Genomic DNA, 23,493 nt, shown 5'->3' on the forward strand with positions numbered 1-23,493 from the left:
GACAATGCCAATCATAAAAGGTTCCTCTGCCATCTGTCCTTGATGCTGTGCAGTTACCACATTTATAGGCACAGCTCAAGGTAGGGACAATACCTTTAATTCTCCAAAATCTTGAAGTGTTTATTTGACCATTTTCTGAGAATGTTCTTCTAAGTAAGCATAGTATAAATTTGTTTTTTAAAGTAGTTATTAAAGCAAAAGTTGAAAATCAACATCCCTTGGATAGTAAGACAACTTTGAAACAATGGCTAAAATATCTTCAAAATGGTCCTGCAGATGTGTTTTAATTCCTCTCTCACCCCTAAGCTCACAGAAGCTGAAGTGCCTAGGACAGAGTTGCTCATCTCTCTGGAGGTTTCATGGGTCAAGGCTGCCCTTGAAGTCAGAAGATCCTTCCTGACCTGGCCGCATTGGGCTCCTGCTGTTTGCCTCCTCACTTACTCCACCTGAGCCCAGTGAGCACCTCCTTGGTCCTCACACCCACCCAGCCTGCTCATGCCCCAAGGCCTGTGCTCCTGTGCCACACCTGTCACCTGTTATCCCCAAATTGCCTTGGCTTATCTTCTCCCCTTACTCAGATGTCTTCTCAGAAAGACCTTCTGTGGCCATCAAAAGTGAAACCATACCCCTCAGGCCCCCACATGTCACCCTCCATCCCCTTTACTCTGCTTCATTGTTGTTTGTAGCCCTTGGGGGGTAATTCACATTAGATTCCTGTCTGTACTTTCTTCCCCCATCCCCACACATTTAAGCTCCTTAAGAATGAGAAGGGTTTTTTCAAACACCATTCACCTTTTGCCCCAGTGTGTAGAACAGGGTCTAACACATACAGGCATTCAAACACCTGCTGAATGAAGGACCATGAGCTTCTGTGCTTTCTGCAGCAAGACAACGTCCTTCCAGAGATGGGTCAGTGTCCCCTTCCTAATAATCCTCAGCCTCCACATGAACCATGAGTCCTGGTGCTGCTGAGAGCACAACCCCCTCTTGGCTGGTCAAAGTAGCTCTGCTCAACACCTTTGGGGAGAAGGCTCAACACACTCTGCTACGAGAGCCCCCATTCCCCAGGCCAGATCTCTCTACCTCTATTTGGAGAAATCAAAACCTTTATAACTTGAACTACCCAAGGCAATCAACTAGTGGCTAGTGGTTCTATGACTGATGTCTTGATACAATGCACAACCCAGCCCCACTAGTCCGAATGCTCAGTGCCTGGGGGCCTGCTAGTCATCTCTCACAAGGACCAGGGACCCCCTCTGAGAGCCAGGCAACTGGCTGTGGGTGGTTCCTCCTCACCCACCACAGCCCTGCACCAAGCTAAGCCTTGCTCTGGTCCCACTGAGCAGCCTTCAGAGCAGATTCTGAATGATGAGCTGTCACCTCTGTGCCTAGGGCAGCCCTGGGGGCCACCTCTCTTTCACCAAACAGAGCAGCTATGCAAAAGAGCACAGCTGTACAAAAGCGGCCGGCATAGAGATCGCTGAAGCTTTCAAAAAGAATGAAATGTACACAATGCACAGGCTAAAAGGGAAGGAGGCTAAGGGCCTGGGTGTGGACTACCCTGTGGAGGCGCCAAAACAACAGATACCTTTAGTAGAAAAGGATGTCATCTAACCTATGCGACAGAGCTGCTCTGGACTCTGTGGACACAGAGATGAATTCCTGCCCTCAGGGAGACTCGGCCTCCCACAGGCCAAGGTAGGGCAGCACGTGGCCCGCCAATTAATATCGTCAGAGATGGCAAGCCCAGAGTTTTCCAGCATAGCAGTTCCAATATGACACTTGCTGCCTTTGTTGATGGAAATATCAAACTCGTTAAACATCTACTAGCGGTCGGCCCCCTCACTGTGCTTGGCTGGTCTCATCAATCTCGCTCAAAGCAGAGCAGGCCCCTGCTCAAGCCCTGGAGGAAACCGATTGTCTGATTACTCAGCATTTATTGAAATTGACACAGTGCCTTTGATAAATATTATACCCTGAGGAGGCACAGAAGACAAAACAAAAAAAAGCCAGCCAGCTCATCTACCTACCTCCAACCACCACAACAAAAAGATTCTGAAGATTTTAAAGAATGTTTGCTTCCACTTTTTCTTTTCCAGAAAAGAGGTGGACATGCCACTTCATGAGTCATCTCCTGTTGGTTTCTGAGTGTTTCTAAGTTGGAATTTGCTTACATTTGGGGTAGGGAAGGGGCTTTTGCACTACTCTGCTCCTAGCGTTCCCCTCCTTGCAGCGTCCTTAATTTTTTGTTACCAATTCCAAGCTCTAATTTTCTTTAAGACCTAGGTCAGCATATCATTGCTAGGGAAGAGTAGCAACATTTCTTAAGGAGAGGAGGAGGGACTCTGCTTCTCTGTTTTGCTCCTCCAATGAAGATTTTCATATTATAAACTCTTATGCACTCCCTTTGATGGAGACTTGGGTGTTTAGAGTGCTGAAGTCCCCAAGTTGTAGCATTTAGCAGGAAGCAGGGACGCGGGGCTGGGAAGCTGATGAGTCAAGTGCTATCTGTTGGGGCAGAGATAGGTGAGACCTGATTTTGTGGATCTGCTGGGTAAACAGACTTTGCAGATGTCTGATCTGACTGGGACACACATGCAGGGAATGTTTTTTCTCCCAGGGTCACTAGTCTCAGGAGTTTCCAGTTCTATTCTTGATCCTTTCTGGCTTTGAACCTCACCTTCTGGTTTTTATTCATGTAGAAAGGTCACCATCCCATTCATCTGCTCCCAAGGGTAGACAAACCGCAAGTGAGGAATTCCATGATTTGTAGGTTACAAGACTTGTAGCCACATTTAACAGGAGTTTCCAAGCACCACGTGCTTTCTCCCAAAGAATGAATCCACTTCATGTCTCATGGTGGGCAGGCTGGCAGGTGACTTATCTGGGCAGAGGGTCTTGTGGTACCTCAAAGCAACACATCAGGAGCGTGGCCTTTTATGGGAAGCCTGCGTCTTACTTTCTTCTTCCCTTAATCTTCACACCTGGATCCCACCTCTGGCCCCTGGAGATCCCTGGGGTCTGGGTGAAGGCAGGAGCTGATGGTGCTGAGGCCCGAGGTGGGAAGAAGATCTATGCAAGCCCAGCACAGGCTGGCACTGTAGGCTCTATAACCTCCACGGATGTCTGTGTGTTCCTCAGCTGCATGTGAGGGCTCAGGCCAGGAAAAAGCAGTGGGAAATAGAAGAGAGAAGGACTCCCACGTAGGGCCAAGGGCCTCTGCTCCTTCCAGAAGCCAAACACAATCTAATGGTGGCAGCCAGGTGCAAGTCTAGAAGGGGCCTTGGAGATGATCTGAACCAACTTTTATAAATATACACACAGATGAGGGAACTAAGGCCAGTGAGGCTTTCTGCACATGCTTGGGAATGGCAGAGTGGGGATGGGAATCTGGGGACTCCAAGGTCTACCGCAGAGCCCTTCCTGCAGCAGCATCCAGCCTGCCCCAATTTTGAAGTTGTTACTCCAATACCCTGAACACTGGATCTCTCCCTCTTAGATCCCCATCCACTGCGACTCCCCATTGATGGACAAACACTGAAAAAGTGGGCAACATGCTATTTCCCTTGTGGCTTGTAGAGATGGTGTGGGGGGGGGGGCAGTGGTGGGAGGCAGAACAGCAATAACCCAAGTCTGTGGGGGGCTCTCCAGGGGCCCTTGGGACTTCCCTGGCTGGAACAGTTATCTTGGCAGTGGAGCAGGGAATCTCTATGCCCTGATGCTCAGGTTTGGGGCAAAGCTCAGGAAGTTCTATTTCATGGTGTAAGAAATAAGCCCACCAGGGTGGGTGTGACAGGCTGAGACTTTAAGTGTTCAAAGGTGAGGCACCTCCACCAAAGCACAGTGCTGCGTCATGGGCAGGGGTGCCCAGAGGCTGCCCTCCCCTGCAGGCAGCATCAAGATCATCCCCAGCCTCTGTCACGGCTTTCTTGCCAACAAGGATGCGGGCCACAGAGCCAGCCCTGGGCCTAATTCTAGACCATAAAAACAATGCTCACAGGCAGACACCATGTGCCCCTCCCAGGGGATGCCATAGTGTCCAGCTAACAGCAGAAGCGCAGTCATGCTTGTGTGCGTTTCCCCAAAGCATGCCACTTTCTGTCTAGACACAGATGAATGGTCAGTCTGTGCACATGAGCCCAAGACCATGGCAATTTTACCACTTGAAGCAGCAGTGCTCTCTGAGAGGTGGCTCCGTGTGCCCACCCACTCTGCTTGCCAGCGCCTGCCCCTCTGGCCTGAGCATACCTTCCTCAGCTCATCCTTCTCCCTGCTGTGGGCGTCTTCCAAGATCTTGCGCTCTGAGTGGGCCCTCTGCAGCTCTGTGCGCAGGCTCTCCACCTCCTCCTGCAGCCTGAGGCTGGTGTCCTCACCTGGGCTCTGCTGGTAGTGCACCAGCTCCTTCTTCAGCCGCTCTACCTCCATGGTGTATGTTGAGGTGGTCACGGACAACTGCTCTGAAAGTGTCTTGAACTCTTTGTTCTGTGGAGAACATCAGCAAACAAGGAGAAGGGAGAAGAAGTGGGGGGAGAAAGGGTTATTTTACCAGGGAAAAAGCATGAAGGCAATCAAAAAAGGAACTTCCAAGGTAGGATTAAGTCTCACAATCATTGCATGCTCAAGTGCTTGCCTGGCATCTCCCTAACAAAACACTATTGTGAACTTACAGAAATATGGGAAAACAAAGAACAGCAACACTGACATTCAAAGAGCTCAAGGAGCTTTCGTGAGCATGTGCAGAGCTGGAAGCTGCCTGGTAGCAGGTGGCTCTATGGCTGGGCGGATCCTATACCTTATTTTTAAGTTGCAGAAACAAAGAAGCTGGCTCTCTGGGTTTGCAGCCTTCACTTTTTAGGTTTCTTTGCTCTTTCATACAGAGCCCTCCTGCCTGTGGACTCGCCAGCACAAAGAGCTGCAATCTAATCGCTGGCTCTGAGACAAAGGACTCCTTCAGCATCCTCTCTTCCAAGGAGGCCCTCCATGGGGTCTTGGAATCTCTCTCACCGCTGTCAGCCATGGCTTGCCCCATAAGACTCTAAGACTTAGGGAACTGATGCCCTGACCCACCCTGCCCACACCATGCTCCTGCAGATGGGATACTCAATCCCAGCCCACTCAGGCAACACACAGGTGTGAAACATCCCCCATGGGCCCAGAGCCCTAAGAAGCTATTGCTGGTATCAAGTGCTACTGCAAATTATGGGAAGAAATCAGCACCGCAAGAGTTGAGGGCATTAGCTAAGAGTGGTCAGTGAGGAAAGTGGAGAGGAAGAAATAGGGCTCTCCAAATCATCAAGCAGGCAACAATGGTCATTGATTATTCTTCATTGCTCTGGTCTGTAGGAGCGCCAGGCAGAACAGAGCTAGCGGCCAAATCACTGATAAGCTGGAGCATCAGGAATCAATGACTAATTCACATAAGAAATTAAACTTCACAGAAAACAGTGAAGAGCAGCAAAAGAAAAGCCCTTGGACCCTGTAAAATGCCACAGATGCTGTGGGGGCCTTGTGGTTGTGACCAGTACGGCAATGCACAAGCCAGCAGTCCATTTCCTGCACCAACACAACAGAATGAGACATGCTACCCGCTCCCCAGCACTCTGTGGGAACCTCCCAGTTACAACTTGACACACCTTCAAGCCTGGTCTGCCTGCAGCCTTGTTCTAAGGTATCACAAAGAAGAAATCCAATCAAGCAGATTCTATTTGAACACCCAATGCACGTCTGTATTATCCACTCCAGTCTGGGTCTCCACTGGAGGCTGAGGGTCTCTGCACAGAGGAGTGGGGCACAGGGAGGGAACACATGCTGGAGTAGCCACCCTCTGACTTCATCTCTGCTCTGGGCTGGACATGAGGTTTGGCCCAGCTGTTCTCTCTAGATGGCACAACCTGGGTCAAATCACTAGGAGTGGAAGGATAACTAGGCAGGAGGTCTCTAAGTAGAGCTTGTTGGAGTATGAAGAGAGGCACTCATGGTAACAGGAGGCACATCCTATCCTGCTATTGACAAAGATGGCACCTCAAGACTCTAATGCAAAGTATGATGTATCCAGAAGGCCCAACTGCATTGATCTTGACACCGCCTGAGACCTGGCTCAGGGACGTCAGGGAGTTGAGTGGCTGGAGCTGGACAGACCTGTGCTCAGATCCCAGCTCTATCCTTGATCAGCTGTGTACATCCGACCTAATCAACCAACCTTTCTGTGCCCCAGTGTCCTCATGTGTAAAACAGGAATATAATAGTAACTCCTGCCTCAGAGGGTGGTTATCAACATTAGGGAGATAAAGTACTTTGCTAGGGGCTCAGTAAACATCAGCTATCTTCCTTGTTCAAGTTCTCTATGGAGAACCCTGGAGAGTTGCCCGAGTCTCTGGCTCTCTGGGGTGTGGGTGGGGAGCTCCTATGTCTTTTCATGGGCATCCAGATATTGTCACTGGGGGCTTGTGGAGGCAGTGCATTTTCTGTTCTGGACATCTGACTTCAGAAGGACAGGCCCCAGAAGGCTCGTCCTTGCACCTGCAGGTGTCACAGCCATGCAGCCAAGCCTGGCAGAGGGCAGGGCATGGGATGCCCACCCCCTCGGAGACCCCAGAAACCCTCCCTGCCATGTTACTGCCCTGAAGGCCTTCCAGTGGAACAAGATATGGAGGTGGAAGGCAGTGATACTGACGATCCTGACCTTGTGTGGGTCTAGGCTAATGAATGTATCTGTGTCTTAGTTTTTAACAAAAAAAAGTAAAAAAAAAATTTTTTAACTTAATTTTTAATTTTTCTGGGTACATAGTAGGTGTGTATATGTATGGGGTATATAAAATGTTTTGATAGATATGCAATGTGAAATAAGCACATCATGAAGAATGGGATACCCCAAAAATAAATTTTAAAAACAGAAAAAAGCTTACAGAATAAGGATATCGCGAAATAAAAAATTTTTGTAGAGTTGTACATGTTTGTGTTTTAAGCTAAGCCTTATTACAAAGAAGCCACAAGTTAAAAGTATTATTTATAAAGTAAAAACATTAAAGTACTCCAAGGTTAATTATTGAAGAAAAGCAATTTTCTAGTAAGCTTAGTGTAGCCTAAGTGTACAGCTTATAAAGTCTACAGGAGTGGACAGTTTATAAAGTCTATAGGAGTGGACAGTTTATAAAGTCTACAGGAGTGGAAAGTAATGTCTTGGACCTTCACATTCACTCACCCCACACAGCTTCCAGGCCTGCAAGCCCCATTCATGGTAAGCGCCCCCTATACAGGTGTGCCATCTTTTTTTACACCATATTTTTATTATCCCTTCTCTATGTTTAGATACGTTTAGATACACAAATACCATTGTGTTACACCTGCCTATGATATTCAGTACAGTAACATGCTGTACAGGTTTGTAGCCTAGGAACAATAGGCTATGCCACATAAGCCTAGGTGTGTAGCAGGCTACACCATCTAGTTTTGTGTAAGCGAAATCTATGATGTTCACACAACTACAAACTCACCTAACGATGCATTTCTCATAAGGTACCCCTGTCATTAACAGATGCATGACTGTATATGACATATATGCATGATTACATATAACGAATTTAACATATTTACAAAGTGACTACTAAGTATATGGAATCAAATTGATTTAAAAGGCTACTGACTCCATATATTTGTGTCATATTTCTCATATAAAATATATTTAAGGATAACCTTATATTCATAAGTGTCTAAGGAACTTTACTCTCATTATAAATGAATTGTAATTTAAACTGGCCAACTCTAAATGTGTGCTTGACTAAAGTTAGGCTGGCAGAGAGCCGAGTTCACGGACTACATCGTTTTACTGAATGACGTCATACCACAGCCTATCCCAGGGACACTGTAAGAAATGGTCTCAAGAACCAGCATTGTATATATCACTGTAGGATATGGTGAAGGATGTGGCTTGTCACGTCACAGATTATGAAAGCCCACAGGAAAAACAAGTCAGCACCACGGACAGCTCCAAATCCTCTTGAACTGCATGGTTCTTTTCTATTAAGAACTCTCAAGCCACTCAGTTTTCTTCCTGTTACTGTTTGCATAGAAACTTCGTGCCAAATTTGCATCTTTTCTTTCCAGGTGGGTGTACAAGGCCTTAGGATATGAATGTTGGGCGCTAGCCTTACCCTGGTTTTATCTTTGTTTCCTCCCTTACTGACGTCTTGGCAGTGAGGATACATTTTTAGAAAAAAGCTCCCCAGGGGATTCTAGAGCACAGTCTGGGGATAGGAACCCTACTCTAGCCAGATCATGGTTATCAGTGAATTTTTGAGCTAGATGTTACCTTAGAGATCTCAGGCGAATCCCCTTGGAAGAACTAAAGGCCCAATCATTTCCAAGCTATCAGCTCTGGTTGTGAATACAACTGAGACAGAACCCAGGTCTCTGTCCAGTGGGCACTCTGTCTACTCCCTATGCTGTTCTGACAAATACCTTGGGACACCTTCACCTGTGGTGTCCTTGGTGTTCGCAGATCCTCCCCTTCTGGCTTAGAAACCTCGTGTGACCAGAGGACCACTGCCTAAGTTGTCTCCAGGAATTACAGGAAAAAAAAAAAAAAATTCACTTGCAAACAGCTGGCCCCATCTGCTAAGAGATTGCAATGAAACAAGCCCCTATATAGAGCTCTAATGGAGATTATGTCAATGCTTCCTCTTGTAACAGAGTGTCAAGCATGTTATTTGACACCGGGTCACACTCCCCATTTTAAACGCCAGCCGGTCCCAAGGACTATGCTATCTGTATGAGCATGAACCCAAACTAAGGCTAAGAGTCTCCCTTGGACTGAGGAGTTCTCCTGACATGTTCCAAGAGTCTCCCAATAGCTAGATATCTTATAGCTTGGTCAGAGGTGGCAGAACATACCCTGAAACCAGCCTGCCAAGTTTCAATCCCAGCCATGCTACTTACTAGCTGTGTGACCTCAGTCAAGCTACTTAACCTCTGTGTGCCTCAGTTTCTTCATCCTTAAAATGGGAATAATATTAATGTTTATCTCCTAGGGTTCTGGTGGGGATTAAATGAGTTAATACGTGAGAAGAGCACAGCGTGCCTAGTCAGGTAGTGCGGGCAAGGGCACAAGAAAGCAAGAGCTTATCCACTCCTCCCGTCTTTTCTGATCACCCTCTACACACAGGGCATCCTGCCCAGGGTAGCTAACACCTGCCACCACTCACAGATGTTTGCCAAGCAGGAAGCTTAAGGCAAAAAGCTTTTTTTATTTTTTTTTTAAATAAGCCATTTAAATCTGCTTTTCTTTGATTTTTCAAGCACGTGGATTGTAAAATGCTAGATTTATTTTTATCCTCTCAAGTTAACTTTAGAAATCAGCAATGCCAATGCAGAGCCCCAAGGCTGGAAAGCAAGGGCTGGGGGAGCCAGCATGTACACAGGGCTCCCAGCAGGATGCAGCGGTCAATGCCTACTCATCCCTGAGACTGCACTCTGGCTGGAAGGTTAACTCACAACATTTGACTAAGCAAGTCTTTTCTTCCTGTCAACAGCCATAACAGCCACTGCCACCTTGGCATGCTTTGTGCTTGTGTTTTTCAAAGGGCCAGTGCCAGAGAGCAGACCTTTTCCCTTTGCACTCTTTTCCCTCTGAGTGGATGTGCCCTCCTCCCTGACCTGGTGTATCACAGCAGGCTGACTAGGGGCAGGCACAAGGCCTGTGCCCACCCTGTGCCTGGGCTGTCTGCCTTGCTTCCTCAGTAAGGAGCCAAGCCAAACAAGGCACCCTGTAGAACTAACACAGAGAAACACCCAGTGACAGTCTCTTCTCAGAAAGCCTTGTCTTTTGCAAGAGCAGGGAAACAGAGGCATTCTATTGCTATCTCTGCACCACTTTTGGGCTCCTGTTCAGGGCAGCTGGCTTAGGTGTAAAATGCTTTTTTCCTGCCCTACTGGGTCATGAGAAGCTTTAAAAATGCCCAGTATAGAATAGATACATTAAATCCCAATGACTTCCAAGGCCATACCAACTCTAAAATTCTGTTTCTCCATGCCACACACACTCTTCATGTCCTTTCTTTCCCTGGGAGGCACCCTCTGGGGCACCTCAGAAGCCTGGTTCTGTGGCCACCTCTACACCCTGCATGGACAAAGTAACAGTGGGCCTCCATTCAACTCTGGGAGCCAAACGCAGCAGTAGGCATGCACGGGAAAGGACTGAAACCCTTCAGTAATGTTTGGGGTTAAAAAACCCGCAATGCCCTCATTATGGCTGTGGGATCAGAGCTCGGGTAGGATCCTGGTCCCAGCACTTTCTATTTATGTGACTTTGGCAAGGGACTTTATGTCCCTGGCCCACCATTTCCTCATATACAAAATGATCTCACAAAATTGTATGAAGATCAAATAAGAGTGAACACAAAACACATATCGCAGAGCTTGGCACATGGCAGGTGCTTGGAAAATCCTTAGGATCAGTGCTGTTGGGCCTGTTGGCATGAGATTTCCTCCCTTATGATACAGCGTGCGACATACATCACAGCCATCCTCTGTCCAGCAAGGCCAGGAAAGCACCTGAAACAGCCAGGCATCCAATAAAGGTCTTCTGAAGGGAAGGAGGACTGGCCATGTGGGCCACCAAAAAGTGGGGGTCCAGGTTTGTGCATGCATACATGTGAGCCTCGTCTATTCCATTAGACAAAGCTGAGTGTTCTGTGCTTGTCTCAAATCTCTTGTACTACCTTGTACAGTACCCAACCCCCTACAGGGATATTTGATCAATGGCTTGTTACTCCTTTGATTGGCTGACATGGGAAGGTGGCCAGGGTAGAAAGAGGACAAAGCTTAAAAATAAGAGTGCTAACCATTTTTCAAGTTTCTCCTACTGCATACCAGGCCCTGCATATGCAACAGACCATTTATTCTTCTTTCAGCCCTGTCAGCCCCATTTTATGGATAAGAAAAGAGGCTCGGAGTAGTCACATCAGCCACTCAACTTTTAAGCAGAACTGAATTCTGATTTCCAAAGCAAACACTCTTTCCAAAAGAGGCAGACAGACAGATAGGCAGACAGAGAGGCAGAAGGGCAAAGTGATGCAGAGCATGGGCTCTGGAGCCAGACAGCTGGGGTTCAAACCTCAGCCCTGCCACTGCCACCTGTGTGACTTTAGGATGCCATGTGCCCTTCCAGTGTCTTCAATTGTACAAAAAGGGGGATGGTAATACTTGCCATAGGAGGGCCGCTATATTAGACAAGCTACTCCAGACAAAGTGCCAGCCCCATACCCCACACAGCAAGCCCTCCATGCACACCAGCTGCTGCTGCATTACCCTATGTCACCCCTGTAAGGGCAAAACACCAGCACCTTGGGCTAGTGTGTCAGTTCCCTATTGCTGCTGCAACAAGTTACCACCAAGTTATGACTCCAGATAGCATAAATCATTATCTTACAGCTCTGGAGGTCAGGAGTCTGAAGGGGTTGGCAGGGCTGCATTCTTTCTGGACGCTCTAGGGGAGAGTCCATGTCTTCGTCTTCTCTGGCTTCTCAAGGCTGCCTGCATCCCTCCCACCTCTGATTCTGTCATCACTTCTCCTCTGAACTTGATCCTCCAGCCTCCCTCTTACGAGGACCCCTGTGATTATATCAAGCCCACCTGGCTCACCCAGGATACTCTTCCCATCCTACAGTTCTTAATTTAATTGCATCTGCAAAGTCCCTTTTGCCATATAAGGTAACACACTCACAGATCCTAGGGCTGAGGGTATCTTTAGGGGTCACTGATCTGCCTGCCACAGTTAGTATCTGCTGTGGTCTGAGGACATCTGTGCTCCTCGGGTCTTCGGCATGTGCAGTTCCTCAAGGAAGCTGTGGGCTCTCTCAAAATGCTCCAGTACCCAAGCCCCCGACACCCAGGTAGGGAGCTGCAGACACTGACCTGCTCATCGATCTTCCGCTGCAGCTGGACCACCTTGTTCTCCATGCCCACGTTGAGACGTTTCAGATGCTCTGCTGAGCGGGCCTCAATCCTGAGGGCCTTCAGCTCCCGCCTGGCCTTGAGCATCCGGAAGGCACACTGGATGACAATGGCTGCATCCCGCAGCCGCTGGAAGCGCCTGCGTGCCATCCAGCCCCGCACGTGCTTCTGGATGGTGGTGGCCTTGTGCTCCATGAGGACCTGGCGGGAAACAAGGATACACATCTTGTGGGTTTGCACTGCAGGACAGGAGTGAAGGAAGCATACATCACTGCCTGTGGAGGGAAGAGGCCAGGGCAGCCTTGGTTCTAGGAGTTACACAGAGAATGTGCCCCCTCAGATCTAAGGCTTTGGTGGTTGTTTTAAAACACATTTCAGTGAGGTTCTGCAGCCCACATATCCACAGGGAATCAGCTGTCAAACTCTTTTCAGCTTTGTTTTACTTTTTGTTTTATGGGTTAGGAAACCACAGTCTGAAAACCTCAAGGTTGTATGGGCCTAATGATCATCCACTTGCTCTCTACCCATTTACCAGGTGGAGGTCCCCTCCTGGTGGCACTGAGCTGGAAGTGAGATACTTCAGTGAGTGTCCACAGCAGGCTAATGGCTTATAATTACAAACTTGGTGTGTAACTCACTGTTTTTTTTTTCTACCAAGTTAAAAAACCACTCAGAATATGAAAGCATCATCAGTGTGCTCGCCCTAATACCTGGTAAAATAAATGTTTGTGGAATAAATGAGTAAACAAGCAAACAGGCTGAGCAATGAACAGTGCCACAGCCATGAGTGACAGAGCTGGGAGCCACATCAGTGCTCACTCTTTGCACATGCTGCCCTGCTGAGAAACTCCCAAACATCACCTGCCCCTTCCATGGGAGCAGCACACCGACGCCACCCATCACCCAAGAACACTCACAGAACCTTCTCCCAATGGCCTGGGTTTCCCTACATACTACACCAGGGTGTGCTCCACCCTGACCACATTTTTATTATTATCAATTTAGTGCTTTACTTTTATTATTTAGAAAATCACATCTTCTGTGATCATAGAAGAGACAGATATTCATTTAATGAGAAAGAAAACCATTTTAGACATTTCCTTCCAATTCGTGTTTCAAGTCAGCTCTGTGCTTCAGATGTGTTGGTGTTACCTGGTTGAACAGATGTGTCCTGATGTGGGGATCCTGAACCCAAGGGTTTTGGCTTCACTGGAACACAAAGAGCAAGAACCTGGCAGGGAAGAGGCCGGGGCCTCCCTCCTGACCTCACCATGTTGGGCTTCAAGCTCCTGATCCGTTAAGTGGAGGAGTTAGACCTGATGATGCCCAATACCACCGCCTGCTCTCAAGTGTGAATGAGCCCTAGGTGGGTCACCTGGCCCTGCTGTTGGCTGGCCTGGGCCCTCAGGCAGGTGACCTGGCTTCTCTGAGCAACTCAGGTATCAGAAGGGGTGTGAAAACTGCCATGATTGGATGCTGGGCCCCTTCAAAACTCATGTTGAAATCTGATCCCCTATGTTGGAGATGGAGTCTAACAGGAGATGTTTGAGTCATAGAGGCAGATCCCTCATGAACAAATAAATGCCCTTCTTCAAGGGTGATTTCTCACTGTTAGTTCTCATTAGAGCTTCTTGTTAAAAGAGCCACTCTTGTGCTTCCTCTCTCACCATGTGACCTCTGCACACACCGGCTTCTGCCTCCCACCATGAGTGGAAGCAGCCTGAGGCCCTCTCCAGAAGCAGATGTTCAATTGTGAACTTTCTGGCCACCAGAATTGTGAGCCAAATAAACCTCTTTTCTTCATAAATCACCCAGCCTCAGATATTGTTATAGCAACATTTAATGGACTAAGACAACAGTATGCACACCCTTCCTACCTTGTGGGACTTCAGAAAGGATTTGGTGAGAGCAGAGATGTGAAAGCATTTAGAAAAAAGTTGGGAGTGCTTGACAGAGGTTCACGTTGGCAGTAATTCATCTGTTGCAACTTTAGTTCTGAATCTGCAGCCCTGAGGCCCTCAGAGTGGCTACTCACCTGGCGGTAGGTTCTCCGCACAAACATGGCCCGGGTGAAGGCCTGGATAACAACGGCAGCTCTGCGGACCCTCTGGTAGGCCTGGCGGGCTCTCTGCATGCGGTAATGTTTCTGGAGCACCACAGCCGCTCTGATCCTCCGCAGGTGCTCAGCCAGCCTGGGGAGCAAGAGGAAATAGGCAGTGTCAGGGAGAGAGTATTGACTGCCCTGATGCAGAGGACCCTGAGACATCTGCAAATGCAAACCTCTCCCTCTGTGGCCCTACCTGGACACACCCAGGGGAAACCAACTCTCTTCACCCCTAACAAATGTAGCAATGCCTTAGGCATTTGACGTTGTGGCTAGAAAAGCAGTGTTAGTTCCTTCCTTATGGTCTCGAAAGGCTTCCCACAAGCTTCAAACTCAGTCAGAGTCTGACTTCCTCTATGATCCTTATCTGAGCACTCTTCTACCTCACTGTGCCTCGGCAGTCCTCAACTACTTCACCAGTAGCATTCTACATCGTGTGTTCACATTGCTGCCTGTCCTCTGTACCTCCCCAGGCTTGGAGATCCCAGGGGCTGTGTCTCCATCATCCTGGACCCACTGTAGGCACTGGGTAAGTGTTTGCTGAGTGACTAAACCTTCACAGGCCCAGACCAATCTCTGTTTCCTTTATCTCCTCAACCCTTTCTGCTCGGGATGCACTGAATGTGGCCATTTCCTCTCCTCTCTTGCCTTTCTGCCTTCCCATCTCACCTCCCAAACAAAGCCAGTCTAACACTTCCTCCCCTTCTGAAGGGTCTTGTTTGCTGCCAGGCCTATAACAAGTGCTCAATTACAGACTCAGTGTGAAATGCTAAAAAGGACCTTGGAAATCATTCAGCAAAGCCTCAAAGGAGAAAGTGACCCACTCAGCCCATGTGTCACCTGTTTGCTGAAATGCACCTGATTCCCTAGTCTAGCTCTCTGTTTGGCCTCCAAACACAAGACTTTGTGGCAATTATTGTCACTTCTCTAAGGAAATTCCTTTCTGGAGAGGGCACTGGACTTGAACCAGGCCTGGGCTCAAAACCTAACAACCGAGGGTAGGGTCAGAGGGCAGGCTGTCTTCAGCCTGTCTTGGCTGACACACTCCTGCTGCTATAGTGCCTCATCAGCCCAGTGTCAGTGAGGAAGGAACCCTGCAGTAGTTTCTTCTGCTCGGGGTCGAGCTGGGGGCAGGCAGGGGAGGCTGATTGGCATCCTGACTCAACCCCTAGGTCAACACTCCTGGTTAGACAAGCCACTCTCTCTCCATCCTGGCTTGTGCAGTAACTCACAAAAGGGACCTCCCAGGACCTTTGCAGCCCTAATCACCTGACTCCAAGGCATTATGAAATCTGTGGAATAAGTAATGAGGCCAAGCACAGGTTAACTGTGCCAGGCTGTATTGGTCTCTTTTCCTAAAAGTAGTTAGTTTTTTACTTTGGGGTTCAGGCAAAGGGGAAATGGTTGGTTTGTGGCAAAACCACCTGGTTCTAATGCTGGTAGGATGGAGGGAGCCTGGGGAAACCAGGAGATGTGGAAACTAGACCTACCCCCTGAGGTGAGAAGGCATTGATTGTAGGGATAGGCCCAGCTGCCGAGGAAAAGCCAAGATGCATACATGGCCCCAACAGGAACCACTCTCAGCACAGAGGAATAGAGAAACCAAGTAGCTGAGAAAGGCAGACCCCCATCTTCCCCGCCATGATCTGCTGCCCTGATCTGCCACAGCCTGGCTCACCTGCGGGCCAGGTGTCCTCGGCAGTACCTCTGCAGGGTTAAGGTAGCCCCCTTCAGCCTGCGATATTTCACCTTCTGCAGCCATCCCCGGACAGTTTTCTGGATCATGATGGTGGCTGTCCGGAACTTGTCAGCCCGCAGCTTCTCCAGGTAGGCCACCTGGCCTGCTCGAAAGAAGATCTTGGTGCGGCCAAACTGGAACTTGTCAGGGTCCTTTACAAGGTAGGGAGGGGATCTGGTTGGTCACCAGTGAGCAGAGAAATAACATGGCCCATACCACCCTTGTTCTTCCCATGCAGAATCCTCTGGCCAGACTTCATGCACCCCTCTCTGTAGATGGACACAAAGTCTCAGCATTTGCTTAACAGACCCCAAGACCCTATTACGGGCCAGACTCTAGAACATGGCAGTGAACAAGACGCCTGCCCTCAAGGAACTGACATCATGGTGAGGGCAGACAGACAAGCAAATAAAGATGCTTTCTGTTTTCAGAGAATGGTGAGGATTATGAAGAAAACAAACTGGGGGCTGGTGAGCGTGGGATGGGGATGTTCAAAAAGGATGCTCAAGGAAGGCAGCTCTGTGGAGGTGACAGCTGAGCAAAGACCTAAATGAGCTGAAGGAGGCAACCACAGAAAAGAAGGAAGGAGGAAAGTTCCAGGAGAAGGGCAGAGTGGATGTCTATGTCCAGTGGTGCAACTGCTGGATATATCTGAGGATCAGGAGAGCCAGGATGGCTAGCTGGGGGAACTGAAGGTGATTGGTGGGAGGAGCCAATCACCAAAGGCCTTGTAGGTTGCAGCATAAAATTGGGGTGAGAGCCACAGGCAAGCTTTGAGCAAGGGAATGACCTGATCTGATCAACATTTTAAAAAGATTATCCTCAAATGGCCACACAGTTGTATGCATAATTACAGGATGCAAATAACCCCCAAATAAAACTATGAGATTGTTTTGGACCTGTAATTACTGTCTTAATTACATCCATTAGGTTAAAATTAGTTGCCCTTCCCTGGGCTCACCCCTGTGGATGAGGAAAGACAACCCAGCAGGGTTCCTGTGGACAAGCCTGGGACAGAGCACTGGGAGAGTAACCCATGATGACAGAGCTCTTTGTAAATCAACTGCCATCTCATTTTGCTCACTGGCATGAAGACCATAATGAGAAAGGAAGGAATGAGCCAAGTCCAAGGAAAATACACACACAACATTGCGTTTCATGTTGGCAAATGGCCCTGAAAAATGCTGAATCATCATTCTTCATAGGTTAAGCCCTATTGGGTTACTAGGAGTCGGGTTCCACACACAGGGAAGGCTGTCCTGCCTGAGCTAAGGCTGAGCTTGCAGCACAGCTTCCAGCTTGAGTGTCACTGACTGAGTCCCTGGCCTGGGCCAGGCTGCTCATGAAGCTGGCAAGAGTGGGCTCTGGGCCTGGCTCTCCTCCCTGTGTCTGCTCAGAGCCATGCACCCACTGGGCCTTTAGCTCATGCTGAGAGGAACAGGGGCTGGATGGGACTTGGGAGCTTTGAGGCAGCCACGGCCCTGCTTTGATCACTGCCCTGCTTGGGGAGGCTCCATGGCTCAGCCAGGAGAGGTTAGGAAGCCAAAGCAGGGTAGCTAAGCCCCTGAGTCAGGGAACAAGCCTGGGTCCTCCAGCTTAAGCAGAGCCAGAGGCTGGGGGCTGCCTACCGCATCCAAGCAACAACAGTACCTGCGCTTCATTCCCTATTCTGGAAAAAAAACAGGAAGGGATGATATGCTCTGCAAGGCCACTTTTTCTGAACAAGGATTTCTCTGAGGGTCTCACCTGCTCCACTGAGACACCCATCAGCCTCATCTCCACACTGTCCTCACCCTGTGTGTCTCCAGAACATCTCCCACCCAGATCTGCTTCCTCTAACCCTTAGAACTGACTGTTGACTGATCAATCAATCAATCATCTTTTGAGAACCTTTCTCCAAGAGTCAGACTGCAGGGGCTGAAGGCAAACTTAGCAATCCATTCCAAGCCACTCCTTTTACTTCACAGATGATAAAACTGAAGCCTAGAGTAGTGAAGTGACTTGCTCAAGGTGACTTGAGCAAATATCAAAGGATAACCCCAGATCTGGGTCTCCCAGGCCCCAAGCCTCCAACTAGCAGCATCCCCTTTCATGACACTGTCTCCTCTACACAGTGCTCACACACATCCTTGTGCTCCATGGGCTCCCTGCAGATGTTTGTTAATACACTCCTTCACCACTGTGATGAAGATTCAGGCTTGCACGACAGCCAGTCTCCGTGATGTGGTCCTCTACAGTTATGGCCATCGTCACATTAGACTATTATTAATTCTGGAGGGTAGGGTCCATGTAATGCACTCTTTTTATAACCCTCACACTAACCCCTCCAGATCAGAGTACAAAGAATTCAGTATGTATCTGTGGAGTTAAAGAATAAACAAATTCAGGTTAAGAATGATAGGGGCTATTCCTAATATCCTTGCAGGGGAGAGGCCACCAGAATCCACTTTTCTCCCCTAAACAACCACAACAATTTATTAAAACCTCACTGACAGCCTAATGAAGCAGCCCCCAGCCCCAGGCTGCCCCTCCAGGAAGGTGGTCTTTAAGTGCCTGGTGCCTGCCCTGCAGGCCACCTTTGTCCTCACTTCTCATCGTTCTGTTCTAAAACGTACTTAGCACTTGCTTGGGACAGGGTGGGGAACTGGCATGTGCCCCTCTAAGTTAACATGCAGCTCTGTCGAGTCTTAGTTTCTCGATACAAAGTCCCAGGTCACTCAGCATGAGAAGTATGGGTGTCCAGATGTGGCCCAAGAAGAGGAGAAAAATAAAAAGGAGGAAATAGAAGGCCCCAGGGAAATCTTTAGCACTAGTGTCTCTATTCGGTCTCCAGGAAGGATAACTGCACTCAGTGACGTTACTCAATCAGACTGGATCAGAGGGCAATGTAGTTTAGACAGCGGGAGTTAGAATCAGTCCACCTAGGCAACCTTGGGCAATTTATATCAGCTTTCTGTGCCTCAGTTTCCTCATCTGTAAAATGAGGGTGATTTCTGTATATTCCTCATAGGATGAGCCATTACTGGCAGGTTTCTAGTCATGAGCAGCTCTTGGCTGGTTCCCATGCAGCCAGCTGCACAAACTCATGTATTCCTGTGACAACCAGGAATTGTGCTAGGAACACAGCCACAACAGGACCCTTGTCATTTATGTGTTCACAGTCTGGTGAAATGACAAGTCCTCAATTACAACATAAGGGGATGAACACAATAAAGGAAGGGAGGAGGTGAGTGCTGCTGGCCCATAGAAGATGGAGTAGCTAACAACATCTGGGAGGCTAGGAGGTATTTCAGAGCTCAGTTTGGAAGAATACCACTTTGTCAGGCAGGCAAAAGAGGGGAAAAAGCATTGCAGGCAGAGGAAACAGCATGTATTCCTATATCTTTTCTTTAGGCAAGTCACTTGTTTTTTCATTTGTTCCATAAATACTAGGTAGGCTCCCCCTGTGTATCAGGCTCAGCACTCATAACTAAGGAGGTGGTGTAAACATAAAGACACTGTCCTCTACGAAAAAGGACAAACACATCTGGAACATAGGTCAGCATGCTATGGGCTCTAAGAGTGACATGAAGTGCCACATGCTAGACCACGGGAAGCAGGAGGGAGAAGCTGCACTGAAGCCGAGCACTGAGAAGCATGCAGGCTCCCCGTCAGTGAAGAGAAGAGGCAGCTGTGCCAGGAAAGGCCCAGTGTCCTGAGCACATCACAGCAGCAGCCCCAGGCAGTGGCATGTGGTCCCGTTAACTGGAGGAGAGCCCAGTGTGGGGGCCGACTCAGCCAGTCTGATCCGGGTCCCCTCCAGAGTTCCCTCTTTGGGAATCAGAGGTCTTGGTGGTAATCCTGGAGAAATCCGGCGAAGGAACAGAAGAGGGAAACTATGATCCTAGACAAATGAGAAGGCAGCCACATGGCAGAGTGGGCTACTCGCAGGCCCTGAAATGAGCTGACCTTTAACAGAGATTTTTCTTGTCCATAAAAAGTAAGATGTTAAAATGTGGACACTGATAGGTGGACCACAGCAAAAACCTCAATCAACCGGAGTCCAGCTAACTATAGCCCTTGATTAACCAGCCTGTTACCCCCTTACCCTGTTAAAAAAAAAAAAAAAGATGGCATGGCAAGGTGGGCTAGTATTTAGGCTCTCTTTTTAAAAAGGCAAATTTAAAGCTATGCATACATTTACTATAATATTCTGCAGTGTCTATAGCTAGACTTGAGCAGCTAAGATGATGCTGGGAAGATGGCTGCGACACATTTACAAAATAAAACATGACCTTAGATCCTGATCATCTGGCAATGAGCTACTCCAGATGGATAGATTTTCCGAACAGAAAACCTGAAAAATTAAAATTTCTGAGGTAATTATTTTTATTACCTTGTTCAAGTGATTTTTGATATAATTTAACCTTTATCGAGCCATTAATGATCATACTCTGCTGTAATCCCCGAAATGTCTGGCACCATGGAAATGTTTAAGGATTTGCCCCTCACAAAAGGCCCCAATAGCTCCGCTTCTATAGTTCTCCAGTCTCAGCTGTCAGGTGTGAGTTCATATTGTTACAATTAAAACACAAAAGCTATTGCCTTACTTAAAACAAGTATCTGGGGGAGGGCCTGAGGCTGGTGATGCAACCAGCTAGATGCAGCAGCTACCTTCCCCTCTGCTGGCTTCAGGGCTAGGCCTGGGCTCCACATCAGAGCCCTTACCCAGGTGTACCAGATGGGCCGTGCTATGTAGCCCCTGAGAAATGGAGAAGCCAGAGATCCTGAGCTGGCAGCTTGCAGTTAGGAGTAGCCTCATCATAAACCCAAGCAAGCTGTACAAAGAATTCTGCTGGGGTTCAGTCAGGCTGGTGGGAAAAATGTTAGAGATAGTTATAGAAACAAATCTTCTTGGAAGGCCTAGAAGTTTGCATAACTTTGGTGACAGATCTGGCTGAAGGTGGCCTGATCCCTTTACCTTTAGATAAACAAATTAAAATAGTAATAAAGAAAGGCAGAGTAGTTTACCTAGCTAGCTTGTTTACTCATATAATCTTAAGACTAACCTTTGATGTACCACGGTTGTGTAAGTGCTTTTTTACTTGGGAAGTCCACAATGTCAATTACCCTCTAGTGGTGTTGACTCAAGCTTTTGTTAACTAATCTTACTGAATAAATGCAAGTCTGACTAGCTGATCAGACTAGATCAGCTAGAGTCGCAGGGCTAGAGTGGGAACTGTTTACAGGACTCAGCAGGGAGCCTGTAAGTGGCTCAGACCCTCAGCTGAACTGGCAGAGCAGAATATCTGTGTGTCAGTATACTTTATTCATCCGTCGCTGGGTCAGTGGTCTGCAAGGGACAGACTCCCTGCAGCTGGTGCCCTCGAGAGGAGCGCTGCCACAGAATTCCATTTTCTATGCCTGCTGAGCTGTGAAAAAGGTTGGGAAGTGCTCTAGATAGCTGAATGGGTTGCTTTTCTTTTTTTCTAGTCACTGATGTAGGAAAATGGATTAATATCCCAGAAATAGATTCAGTAAGAAGGATGAAGACCAAAAAAAAAAATGTAGATAACGACACCACCTCCTCAATCTTTAGGGGACCTGGTCAGGCCTCTCCTGGAGCTGGGCTGTGTGGCTCACCTTGATGAGGTTCTCCAGGACAGACCTGCAGATGGCCTTTTTGTCTGTGTTGGCGAGCTCTCTCTTCTTGACCAGCACCCGATACCGGTTGAAAAAGTCATGGTAGGCCCACCTGGAGGGAAAGCAAAGGGGCGTCAGGTGACACATCCTGCCTCTTGGCCACAAAAAAGCCATGAGTGACCTCAGACAGTTCCCTATGGGGTCAACACTGTGGCACAAAGTCATTCTCAGAGCAGCAAAGAACAGTCCCAGGGGAGTTTTGTCCTCCCCAGTGCCCTCCAAGAATTTCACTGTGAATGTGATTCTTGGAATTGTGGCTGGAGGGCTGGAAAAAAGGTGAGTTTTGAAGGTACTTCTTAGAGGACTAAACAGGAAGTTTATGCCTGATATGGTTTGGCTGTGTCCCCACCCAAATCTCATCGTGAATTGTACCTCCCATAATTCTCACATGTTGAGGGAGGTACCCAGTGGGAGATAACTGAATCACGGGTGTGGTTTCCCCCACACTGTTCTGGTGGTAGTGAATAAGTCTCATGAGATCTGGTGGTTTTACAAGGGGTTTCCCTTTTCACTTGGTTCTCATTCTCTTGCCTGTCACCATGTAAGATGTTCCTTTGCTCCTCCTTTGTCTTCCACCATGACTGTGAGTCCTCCCCAGCCATGTGGAACTGTGAGTCCATTAAAGCTCCTTTTCTTTATAAATTACCCAGTCTCGATTACGTCTTTATTAGCAGCATGAGAACAGTCTAATATACTGCCCAAGCATGCAGTGCTCCACTCCTCAGAAGCAGGAGCCTTACCTAGAGCACAGCTTTATTTTCAAATGTTGGTTTTCTTATAGAATACTGCTCATTGTAAACAGCTTTTTAAATGCAGAAATATGTACATTAACAAATAACAAGTGGCCGTATCCTAACCCCTGGAGAGATCACATGGTTTATGTTTTAATAAGTATAGAAGGAACCATTTTTCTCCCCAAAGTAGATTTTGCTTATGATTTTTTTCTTCTGATTATTAGAGTAATACAGGCCCACTGTAAAGAAAATGTCCAGCAATTCACATAATTAAGAGCATTTACAACACCCCTACCTATGTAGGTGAGTGCTGTTTTGGTCTGTGTGGGAGGGGAATCTTTAAAGAAAGCCTTAAGTTTTCCCCTTGGCCTCTGAAATGATCTCTACTTAAACAAATGCAGTCTTTCCGATGAGCAAACCTGCTATTTCCAGGTAGGGTCTGTCCCTTTCTCATTAAGGTGGTCTCGATTCATACACATGCTCATTCTCCTGAAACTGATTTTTCTTTCCATTTTTGGGAGGTATTCAACAACTTCTTCATATAGTCATGTAGTGACTCAGCACAATCCCTACTCTAAGGAGACTTTGGATTTTCACTCTACATCCCTCTGAAGGTCAGTCCAGCCTATCCCCACTTTCTCTGTGTCCTCAGTGGAGGTGTACAGGCAGCCCCCCACCCACTCTCATCTTCCGAGGCATGTGCTGTCCATACCCCTCACGTGGAAGTAATTTATGTGACTGTCCAACTACCTGATATGGACAGGAGACAGGGAAATACTGGACAGAAGAGGACAGTTCCCTGGCAAAGGCCCTACCCTCAAGCCTGGATACCCGTGGCCCTAAATGAGGATGGGCATTCCTGTTTTTGCAACCAAAAAGTTGCCTTTTGGCCCACCACACTCCCTATCCTATACCCATATAAACTCCAAACCCTAGGCTCCAAAGGCAGACAAGGAGACAAAGAGACAAGCAGATCAATGGCAGAACAGCACGACAGAAAGAGAGAAGAGAAAGAGCATCTGAACACTGAGAGGAGTTCACCTGGGGGTGGTGGGAGAGGAGTTTGGCCACTGGATGGCCAAACTCCAGAGGAAGATCATCTTCCCACTCTATCCCCTGCTTCCAGCTCCCCATCCATCCCGCTAAGAGCCACCTCCACCACTCAATAACCACCCCCCAGCAACCATCCTTCAGGTCCATGTGTGACCTGATTCTTCCAGGACCCTGGACAAGGGCCTGGGTACCAAGTGGGCACTGAGCTGGTTAACACTTAAGCCATCCACCGA

At 48.1% G+C, this 23,493-nt stretch overlaps 1 protein-coding gene across 3 annotated transcripts in view; it reads right to left on the minus strand.

The window, feature by feature from the left end:
• Positions 1-23,493, minus strand: part of MYO5B (myosin VB) — a 368,321-nt gene that overhangs the window by 64,560 nt on the left and 280,268 nt on the right. For all 3 annotated transcript variants that reach the window (XM_019013976.4, XM_055368552.2, XM_063699216.1), the window contains exons 18-22: positions 21,414-21,525; positions 15,732-15,943; positions 13,985-14,141; positions 11,911-12,150; positions 4,249-4,482 (exon numbers count right to left, since the gene is read on the minus strand). In XM_019013976.4, coding sequence (XP_018869521.3) covers positions 4,249-4,482; positions 11,911-12,150; positions 13,985-14,141; positions 15,732-15,943; positions 21,414-21,525 — 955 coding nt within the window. The remainder of the gene's footprint in view (positions 1-4,248; positions 4,483-11,910; positions 12,151-13,984; positions 14,142-15,731; positions 15,944-21,413; positions 21,526-23,493) is intronic.

This window comes from Gorilla gorilla, chromosome 17, assembly GCF_029281585.2.
Source record: "Gorilla gorilla gorilla isolate KB3781 chromosome 17, NHGRI_mGorGor1-v2.1_pri, whole genome shotgun sequence".
NCBI lineage: Eukaryota > Metazoa > Chordata > Mammalia > Primates > Hominidae > Gorilla > Gorilla gorilla.